Source organism: Triticum aestivum, chromosome 6D (genome assembly GCF_018294505.1).
Source record: "Triticum aestivum cultivar Chinese Spring chromosome 6D, IWGSC CS RefSeq v2.1, whole genome shotgun sequence".
NCBI lineage: Eukaryota > Viridiplantae > Streptophyta > Magnoliopsida > Poales > Poaceae > Triticum > Triticum aestivum.
Window position 1 is genome coordinate 79,101,749 of NC_057811.1, and position 10,914 is coordinate 79,112,662.

The following is a 10,914-nucleotide window of genomic DNA, read 5'->3' on the forward strand; positions in this document are numbered from 1 at the left end:
CTTTTCCTCCAGCCTTTTCTTCATTGTTTACCTTTTTTCTTCAGCTTCTGTGTACAAATGAGCGAATATTTTTTGGTCCTCCCGATAGTTTATCACACAACAACAAAAACCACAAATTAACATACAAGAAAACCCAACAAATAGACAAACCAGCCTAAAAAAACTATGCAGCGCGATGCGAGACAAGTCCAGTGAAAAAATAAAAGAAGAAACAGGTAGAGAGAGACTGGCCCAACTCAAGACAAGAAAAAAAAATAACGGGCCAGTACAACGCATGGATAACACGCTACTTACAGAGCTGGAGGGCGCTATGCTAAAAAGAAGAAGATGGGTGACGTCATTGACTCGTGAAGTCTTAGTAGACTAAGACCTAGACATGTCCCAGTAATAATACTACCAACCAAAAACATTAAGAGTGAAGGAACAAGTGTTTAAGAGTGAAGGTACAAGTACATAGTTTAGGAGCAGGTGTTTAACAGTTGGGGAGCAAGTAGCTGGAGCAAAATAGTTGTAAATGGAACATGTGTTCAAGAGCGTGGGAACAAGTGTTTCTAGAACATGTGTTCAATAGATGGAACAAAGCATTTTTTTTGACGAAAATGATCCATGTCTATTATTAAAGTTCACTGAAAGTATAAAAAACCTCAAACATAATAAAAACTACATCGAGATTCCAAGACTAGCAAACGACCCCTACCGCCATCAGAACGAGCCATCGACGCGCCGCTGTCGCCGCTCCCCTATCGGATCCGGCTTGACCTTGTCAATGACAACCGGAAAGTCTTCGTGCACGTGCCCCTAAGGACCAACATCCTAGAGCCGCAATCATCACTGTTGAACCCTTAAATAGATCTGAAACACGTAACACCTAATCTTGCCACACGACGAGAAACCCTAACCTCACCCCCCAAGGAGACAAAAGGGATATACGAAGCTCCATCGACTACATTCAGATGAGCGAACTCAATGAGGACCGTAGTACGAAGAACAAACTCGAAGAAGAAGAAGAAGCGTCGCCTTTTGCTCAGCGCCGCACCTGATAGGACTTAAAACCCTAACCTAAACTACTAAACAGAGTGGAGGCACCAGGATTCCCCTCCCCGCCACCAGCCACCGGAGCGGCTGGCGGATGGGAGGCCAATCCAATGGCCCGTCTAAGAAGCTTGGAGGGGAGAGTTTGCCCTAGCCGCCAAGGCATAGAGAATATTCATACACTATATAATAACAAAGGACCCTGATAAGTGCCCCACGTGTGGCACGAAGCAATTTCACCCTGACATTTTTTGATGGCAAGTTTAGATATCCGAGGATGACAACTTTAGTTATGAAGCAGGGCAGGTTTCAGTTTTTGGGGATTTTTTTCCGGTTGACAACTTTAGTGTAAAAAACGTCAGGGCGTGTGACTTCATGCCACACGTGTGGCACTTATCATTTGAGATAACAAAACATGTTTCTAAAAGGAACAAGTATCTAAGAGTTGAGCACCAAGTGTACAGGATGGCCTGAACAAAGAGAACTGACCCAATGGAACAAAATGTACATGATATGCCAAACAAAAACAGATAGCAATAGAACATGAATGGATGGTTTGACAATGACAAATAAAATAAAAAGAAAGGGAGAAAGAATGAATACCTTGGCCAGCAGCCTTCTTAACGGGCCCAAGATGCTGGGCCCAAAACTATTCCAGCCTGCTTAAAAAGATGCTCACTGACACTAATCCCCTTCTTCCAACCTAACCCCAAGACCAATCCACTTCTTAAGGTCCGGAGGAGGAAGAATGGTGGGATTCTCCATTCGAAGCACCAAGATGTTAGCGATCTTCGATGCAGCGACCACCGTCAGCTTCGTCGAGCTCGCCTGCGGCTGCGGGGCAAATGGTGGACAACGGACGGCGGTGGAAGCGGGATCGCCGGATTAGAGCGCTAAGCGCGATTAGTGACGTCGCGCTCGCCGCTTGGCCACCAAACAAAGCACACGCACTGCCTCGGGACGCCGCGCACGCCCTCACTCACTCACTCGGCCCCAAACCCTAGCGACCCACCCCCTTCCTCCCTCCCCGGCGGCGGTCGATCGGCCGCCCCGCCCGCCATGTCCTCGCCGGCGCCGCACCTCGTCGACGAGATCCTGGAGGAGATCTTCCTCCGCCTGCCCACCCCGGCCGCGCTCGCCCGCGCCTCCACCGCCTGCCCCCGTTTCCGCCGCATCGTCACCGGCCGCTCCTTTCTCCGCCACTATCGCAAACGCCATCCGCCGCCGCTCCTCGGATTCGTCGACGAGAGCGGATTCCACCCCGCCCAGGAACCCCACCCCTCCGCCCCGCTCGCCCGTGCCCTCGCCGACGCTGCCGATTTCACCTACTCCTTCGTCCCCAAGCCCAGCATGGGGCGCTGGAGACCGCGGGACGCCCGTGATGGCCGCGTCGTTCTCCAGGCCGATAGCTTTTGTTGGAACAGCAACCTCGCGGTATGTGATCCACTATCACGGCGTCACCTGCTGCTTCCGCCCATACCGGATGAGCTGGCTGCTGTCGGGGGAAAGCGCCCTGTTGAAATCGTGCCCATCCTAGCTCCCATTGGCGAGGAGGACGATGATGAGACCTCGTTCAAGGTAATATGCTTTGCAGACTATCAAACCAACCTGGTGACGTTTGTCTTCTCGTCCCTCACGGGGCAATGGTGTATAGCTGCATCGCGGACCTTCCAGACGGTTCAACCAATTTGTGCTATTTAGGGTGCCGTGGCTTGTCATGTTTCGACTACGTGCGCGGATGCTTCTACTCGGCGTCACCTTGGATGGACAAGTTACTGGTGCTGGACATTCGAAGAATGGAATTTTCTACAGTCAACGATCGCACTGGCTACCATATGCATCTCAGATGTCTGCCTGGCCAGGCAGACAAAGTTCTTGCCAGAAATGGTATGCCATCCAGAAGACGGTCTGGTCAGACCAGAAGTCTGCCCCACATTGTAGTGGGCAAAGAAGGAACCATTGAGATGTTTTCTCTTGTTGGTGATCACAGCCCAAATGGCTCGTTTGATCTCTATCATACTACTCAGCAAAATAACTCTGAATCTCCCAAGGAATGGCAGCTGGAGAACATTATACAGTTGCCTGGCCAGTATGATTATTTCACCTCGGGCGCGGCTGAGGGATTCTTATTCCTTGGAGCCACTACAGAAGATCAGCTGGACATTGATGAAGACTCGCCGGTGTGGTTGTCGAGGACTGATTGGGATGTAGACTATTTTTCTCTGGATGTCAAGACTTCTGAGCTTGTAAAGGTCTGTAGGAGGAAGAGGGAATTCTTCCATTATGAAGATGTTTACTATTACTTTGGCTTCCCTCCATCGTTATCAAAGCCGACCGTATGAAGTAGTAAGTTTGTTGACTTTGTTCTGGTTATGTTTGTTCTTTGTTGTGCTTTGCTGTCCTAACTCCTAAGTGTTCATGTACAATTATCGTTTTATGCTATTATGGAAACCTGTCACTTGTCAAACCAGTGAAGCTGACCATGCTTTTATTTGTTTTCCGCCCCGTTGAACAATTGCCTACCAATTGGAGAAAACAATTTCATTTCACAGCAGAAAGGCAACTATATCCCTACAAATTTGCATAATCTGCACACCAGTTAATGTTTGAGGGCATTCACATCTTAGGAAAGACTAATCTTCCCGCCACCATTTCTGTATACTACTTTCTAACTGAAACAAAAATATAAAATGGCTATGGGAGCTTATCTGCATTTAGCCTGAAACTGTACTACTATCCTGTTTTGCATATATGATCTTAGTTTGAGATTATGAAAGCAAACATTTCTATTGCATATACTGATCTACTTTTGTGGCTAATTAGTAGTTTTTACTAAATATATCTGCAGGGGTGAACTCGCTTTCCTTTTGTGGTTTCTCATTCGGGTCTTCGGGCCATTCATCTAACGCCTTTGAGGAGTATTGGAGGATGGTGTTGCGAATGTGCTGGCTAGATATTTTACTAGTGCCTTTGTGTTCGTAATTACTCCCTCTGGAAACTAATATAAGAGCGTTTAGATCACTAAAGTAGTGGTCTAAACGCTCTTATATTAGTTTACGGAGGGAGTAGGAATTAACCGCCGTGTACTTTTGTATGTTGCTATTAAGCGTATCTAAGGAAGATGATGTAAACAAAGCTGAATATGTAAGACTAGTACTGGTCTTTTATGTTGGCACAGTTGCGGATTTGCGGTGGTGCGCTTTGCCACTCTACTTCTTCAGTTATTGTTTTACAGACCTGGATGCTGTTGCTGACACATTATGTCCTGGTCAGCATGATGATCATCTTGCCTTTATGCATTTGATGATCCATCGCTGCTTTGGGTTGTTATAGCTAGATGTTGGTGTTTAAATTTGTGCTTTATTGGATGCCTTTTCAAAGTCAGGAAGCCAACAGTGATCATGCATGTGTTCAACAATTGCCTACATGTTCTGCCATCAGATTCTGAGTCACTCTGAAAACTGATGCATTCATTTATCTGCATCTTGTAAGAGATAAATCTTGGGAAACGTCCTGCATAGTTACACATATCACTCCCCACCTCTTCTCCAATTTGGTATGCTTGCCAATTTTTTTAGTGATTATTCTGTTTTGTTGCTGGCAAGACTTTTCCAATATACAACTTCTATGGCTCTTCTCTGGTCACACAGTCTGATTTCGTTTGGAAGGGGTGACCAGATACTCATCTTAGTATATTGATCACACTCTACTGGTGTGTTACTGGTGCTTGAGAAGACATCCATTATTCGGTTCGTATGCATATATGCCGGCCTGCGCTGTTCTTGCTTGATGCCATTGTTGCACCTTGGAGCTTCAGTTCCATGGTCCATCTCCTCTTAACCAAGAATTGTAATTGCGTGTTGGACGATGGAGCCTCCAAAGCTAGGTGCAGCTGCAAACCCTGGCAAACAACAGAACACAGGTGCATGATTTTCATTTCTTTTTTGCTTAACTTCTCATGTCATAATAGTTAATGACCTACATATTCTTATATTTATGCTCATTTTACATGACTACAGTTGATGTAGAGGAGATTGTGGGAACTACTCTAGGAGATTCCGTAAAGGCGGTGGATTCATGTTTTATGTTTTAGTATTTGAAACTTGTTGAATTTATTATTTATTATATTAAATTTTAATAGTTGAAACTTGCTGAAGTTTTACAAACATTTTAAAAATGGCCCTTTCAAACAGGACTTTTGGATTAAATGATATAATAGATTTAATTTATAAGTAAAAAAAGAAGCATGCAAGGTTCAATGAGTGGAGTTGCCAAAAGCTGTCATGCATTGACGGTAATTTTTTTTGACATAGTACGAACGCAAACGCTCATACACACACACACATACATTCACCTCTATGAACGCACGCACATCCTACTCGGTGAGACACCGGATTGTAGGAGCGATAGCCCTTCGTGTTTTGTGGGTAATCAAGAAAAATGCAAGGCAAGGATCGCGGCGCGAGCTTATGTGGAGTGATGGCGGTGATGCTAGGGTAACACAAACAACCGAAGATCAGGAGATAATCGTAAGATGGTGGTGACCTGAGGAGAAGATGATATGGTGTATAGTTCCATAAAACATGGCAAAGTCAAATGTTAATGAGAAGAGTTGCCGTGGCGAGTGCATCAGGCCAAAAGCAAGGTGGAACATGAGCATGAAACAGGAGAGTGCGGACGCGGTCATTAATGGTGCGGAGCACACGTTCGGCATGGTCGTTTTCGGTGAGGTGTAAGGACAGTGAGTCGGAAGATGGTGCCATGGGATGCAAGAAGAGTGTGGATGATAAGGTTGTAGAACTCCATTCCGTTGCCAGTCTGCAAAGCATGAATGGACCATCCGAACTGTGTAGACACATAAGAGAAAAATGTGGGGAGCGTAGACGGAACATTAGAAAAATGTGGGGAGTGTAGACACATATTAAAGATAGCTGGAATTACTTGGGATATGTGAGGTCCAAAGATCACTATAAATTAACTGAAACAGAAAAGACGCAACTGTGGAAGACGAACTAAATGGAAGAAGAAGGTGCTTGCCGACATGGCATGCATGAAAAGTATGGCTGGCTGTTTAATCGCAAGAGAAAGAGAATCTTTGCATGATTGTACGAAGTGCGGCGGAACTCGGATGGCCAAGGCGTGCGCACGAAGATCAACCTCGGCGGGCGATCGGTCCACTGATGGAAGATGAAGATGGTTGGGCAGGGTATAAATCATCGGGGCTGTCACAGTGGTGTAGAACCATCGGAGTGTGAGCATCCTTAACAAACAAACCAAGTTCGTCAAATTCCATAGTTATGAGATTTTCACGAGTAAAAGAACGGATAGAGACTAAATTTTTGATGAGTTGAGGTGAAACCACAACATTATTAAGAGATAAGGGCATGTAGTTAGAAGGAAACGGAACGGAGCCGACATGTCTAACAGGGAGAGATTAACCACCACCCATGACAATTCGTGTAGTGGTGGCAGTGGGATAGAAAGATGACACGTTATCGGGGTGGTACGCCATGTGAGCGGTCGCATTGGTGTCCATGAACTAGTCGCCACCAATGCTACTTGTGACCTACGTTGGGATTTTTCTAAGAGGAGGGGATGATGCAGTACAGTAGAGATAAGTATTTCCCTCAGTTAAGAACCAAGGTTATCAATCTAGTAGGAGAACCACGCAACACCTCGTTAGCAGTACCTGCACACAAGATAACAAATCCCTACACCCAACGCGAACAAGGGATTGTCAATCCCTTGGCGATTAATTGCAAGATTAAATTGTGTAGTGATAGATAGATAGAACAAAAATATAAAATAAAGTAAGTAAAGAAAAATAGCAGCAAGGTATTTTTAGAATTTTAATATATGATAAAAGTAGATCCGAGGGCCATAGTTTTCTTAAGAGGCTTCTCTCTTGAAAATAGCATACGGTGGGTAAACAAATTACAATTGGGCAATGGATAGAACAACAAATAATCATGACGATATCCAAGGCAATGATCATGTATATAGCCATCACATCTGAGACAAGTATTTTGGGTGGCTCTCTGTTGGTTTCCCAATTTTAGAGAATTTATAGAGGTGGAATTAGGTCAAACTGAGGGAAGGTGGGCCCATGAGCCACCAGGGAGTGCCCTGGTGGCTCGTGGCCACCTTCTTCGTCTTCTGGTCCTCTCCCGAAGCTTCTAGTGTCTCTTTTGTCCAGAAAAAAGTCTCCAAAAAGTTTCGTGGCATTTGGACTTTGTTTGCTACTGATATTCTGAAAAACCAAAAACAGGCAAAAAACAGCAACTGCCACTGGGCACTAAGTTAATAGGTTAGTCCCAAAAATGATATATAATTGCTTGTAAATGCATATAAAACATCCAAGATTCATACTATAATAGCATGGAACAATAAAAAAAATATTGATACGTTGGAGACGTTTCAAGCATCCCCAAGCTTAATTCCTGCTCGTCCTCAAGTAGGTAAATGATAAAAACAGAATTTTTGATGTGGAATGCTACCTGTCATATTCATCATATAGTGTTTTCATTTGTGGCATGGATATCTGGACTCGAGTGATTCAAAGCAATAGTCTATAATTTGACATAAAGATATAAATACTCAAACATACTAACAAGCAACCATGTCTTTCAAAATATCAACGCTAAAGAAAGTTATCCCTAACCCATCATGCTCATTCATTGATCCATTAATGGAACACACTCAAGATTAACTACACCCAATGCACAAGTATGGCAACAGTGCTCTCCAGTTGGTGCTTTATAAGATAAGATGGAGACTCAAAATAAAAATTGCATAAAAGTAAAATAGACAGACCCTTCGCAGAGGGAAGCAGAGATTTGCAGAGGTGCCAGAGCTCAAAGTTTTAAACAAAGATACAATTAGTTTTTGAGAAAGGCATGCTTTTCCTGTCAACGTCACGACCGAAAGTTTCCAATATCTCCCATGCTAGACACATTATAGGCGGTTCCCAAACAAAAAACAAAGTTTATTTCCTTTCCACCATTCTTGCACAATACATGGCTAGCCGTATCCACGGGTGCCTTCCAAACTTTCAACTTTCCAAGGATTTTTTTTTCATTTCGGGACTGGGCATCCCTATCACCGGCCATTTTCTCGTGCAATGATAAGTAAATAAACACTCATCTTGAGAATAACCCATCCAGCATGAAAGATATTGACCACCCCCTGTCGCTTCATGAGCGGTATATGCATACAAAACAAATTGTTTGTGAATTATTAGAGTTGGCACATGCAAATTTACTTGGAACGACATGTAAATACCGCATATAGGTAGATATAGTGGCCTCATTTGGCACAACTTTGGGTTTAAGGAATTGGATGCACAAGCAGTATTCCCGCTTAATACAAATGGAGGGTAGCAAATAGATTGAGAAGAAACCAAACAGAAAACAAAACGGTCATAAACATGCATTGAGAATAACTAACACTGAGTAATGCACCATAAGTAGGATCTAACTTCATTGCATAACTATTGACTTTACGTGCATGCATAGGGAATCACAAACCTTAACACCAATATTCTTAATAAACCACAATTATTCACTAGAATAACTCACATATTATCATCTCCCTATCGTAAAAATATTGCAAGGAATCAAACTTATCATATCCAATGATCTACATGAAAGTTTTTATTATATCCTTCTTGAATATTCATCACATTGGTATCAAATTCATATCTTGTGAAAATTACCATTACTTTTATAAACTCTCAAAAAGATATAAGTGAAGCATGAGGGTTCATATATTTCTTCAAAATATAATACCGTCGTGCTTAAAAAGATATAAGTGAAGCACTAGAGCATCTACCTAGCTCAAAAGATATAAGTGAAGCACATAGAGTATTCTAACAAATCATGAAAAATGTGTGTCCCTCTCAAATAGGTGTGTCCAACAAAGATGATCATGACAAACTAAAAAGAAAACAAAGCAAAGACTTGTCGGCGTCCTGGGAACGGGGGTCCCCAGACTTCCCTGCCTGCGGCCCACAACGTGGCTCCGCCAGCGGCCCTGTACGACCCATCTTCACCAGCAAACACTCAAGACCCTCGCGAGGGGCCAAGCCTCGCGAGGCGGACGACACAAGACCTCCTCGGGGGCAGCCTCACCAGGCAGGCTCGCGAGGGGCGGAGAGATCAAGGCAAGGGGAACCTCGCGAGCTTCCTGTGACGCAAGCCATGACGACTGGAGCCAGGCGGGCGCCAGCACGCGCAGTGTCCTCGTTTCCTCTTTGGTGCTAAAGGGGCAAGCGCAGGCGAGGAATCCCGAGGCGTCAGGCAAAGGTTTCCATATCGGTGCAACGAGACCAAGACCAGCAGGACGGCAGGACGGAGGTCACCGTGGAGCCCAAGACGACGTCACCACCAGAGCCTTTGGCAGGCGAAGACCACCTATAGTCAGGATAACTTGTACTAGGTGTCTCCCTTCGAATTTGGCCGTTGTTGGATCCCTTCCCGCTCAATATTTGGGGAGAGGACCAAGGCCTCTATAAATAGGACTAGCCACCACAGTAGGAGGCAACTCGATCAGATCTCATCTCATCTGGGGACGGATCATTCAGATCATCCTCAACCACACCAGTTCACCAAGCACAAGAACACCTCCCCTCAGGAGGCTATTCTTCCTCTGTAACTGTTCATCCTCAGCCCAAGAGGCAATCCACCACACCACACTGGAGTAGGGTATTACACCACATCGGTGGCCCGAACTAGTATAAACTCTCGTGTCTCTCTTCCTGTGGGTTCGACGCGCTAAGCTTTGAGATCGCGGTGAGGGTGAGGGCGTGATTAGGTAGGGAGAGATATTCGTGCGCACCCCAGTGTTCGAACCTCAAGGGTTTTGCCGGAACCCGAAATCTGACATTTGGCGCGCTAGGTAGGGGTGCGCCGAAGCTTTCCTTCCATCGATCTACGCTTCTCCATCATCGCGCTTCGCTCCCATGGCCGGCGCTGCTCTTCCGGCTGCGACGACAGACGCCCGCGGCGGGGCCAGGGGGCTCCGAGCCTTGGCCCTTGCCTTGCGGCGGGTGCAGTGGCCACCCAAGTTCAAGCCAGAGATGCCGCAACACTACGACGGCGCGGCGGACCCGTCGGCCTTCCTGCTGGCGTACGAATAGGCCGTTCTGAAGGCTGGGGGCGAAGACAAGGTCATGGCCAACTGGCTTCCCATGGCCCTCACTGGCGCACCGCGCGCCTGGCTGCTCAACCTCCCCGGATCCATGGTGGCATCTTGGGAGGAGTTGCGCAGCCTCTTCGCCGCGCGCTTCGCGGCACCGGCGCCCCTCGCTGTCACGACCCTCCTCGGCGGCTCGCAAGCGTCGCCCTCGGACCGACACGCCAAGCCATTCTTTCGCCAGATCAGCGTCGCTTCCACGCGGCAGGGGGCTCCCCCGGGTTGGGTGGCGCCCAAGGCCGACCTGACCTTCGACTCGGGAGATCACCCCGTCACACCGTCGGCTCGGGCGTGCTCCCAATGCTTTGCACGCCCACCATCTGCAGCGTAGCCGTCACCAAGACCCTCATCGACGGCGGCGCCGGCCTCAACATGCTCTCGGTGGAGGCCTTCAGCCTCCTTCACGTACCACTCGAGCGGCTCCACCCCAGCAAGCCCTTCTCCGGAGTCGGCGGCGGCTCCTCAAGCCCCCTGGGGCAGATCCTTCTTCCCGTGACCTTCGGCACCCGCGACAACTACCGCACAAAGCTGATCGACTTCGACATCGCCCGCATTGGCCTTCCGTAGAATGCCATCCTCGGATATCCGGCTCTGGCTCAGTTTATGGCGGTGACCCATCCAGCCTACAACCTCATGAAGATGCCCGGGAGCAAGGACATCCTCACCATAGTCGGAGATACCATGGAAGCT

General features: G+C 46.7%; 1 protein-coding gene across 1 annotated transcript; it reads left to right on the top strand.

Annotated features, from left to right (window-relative positions):
* Positions 1–1,811: 1,811 nt before the first annotated feature.
* Positions 1,812–4,037, top strand: LOC123141147 (uncharacterized). Its single transcript, XM_044560370.1, has 2 exons — positions 1,812–3,378; positions 3,881–4,037. The coding sequence occupies exon 1, from the start codon at positions 2,092–2,094 to the stop codon at positions 2,731–2,733; it is 642 nt and encodes a 213-aa protein (XP_044416305.1). The 5' UTR covers positions 1,812–2,091; the 3' UTR covers positions 2,734–3,378; positions 3,881–4,037.
* Positions 4,038–10,914: the final 6,877 nt, after the last annotated feature.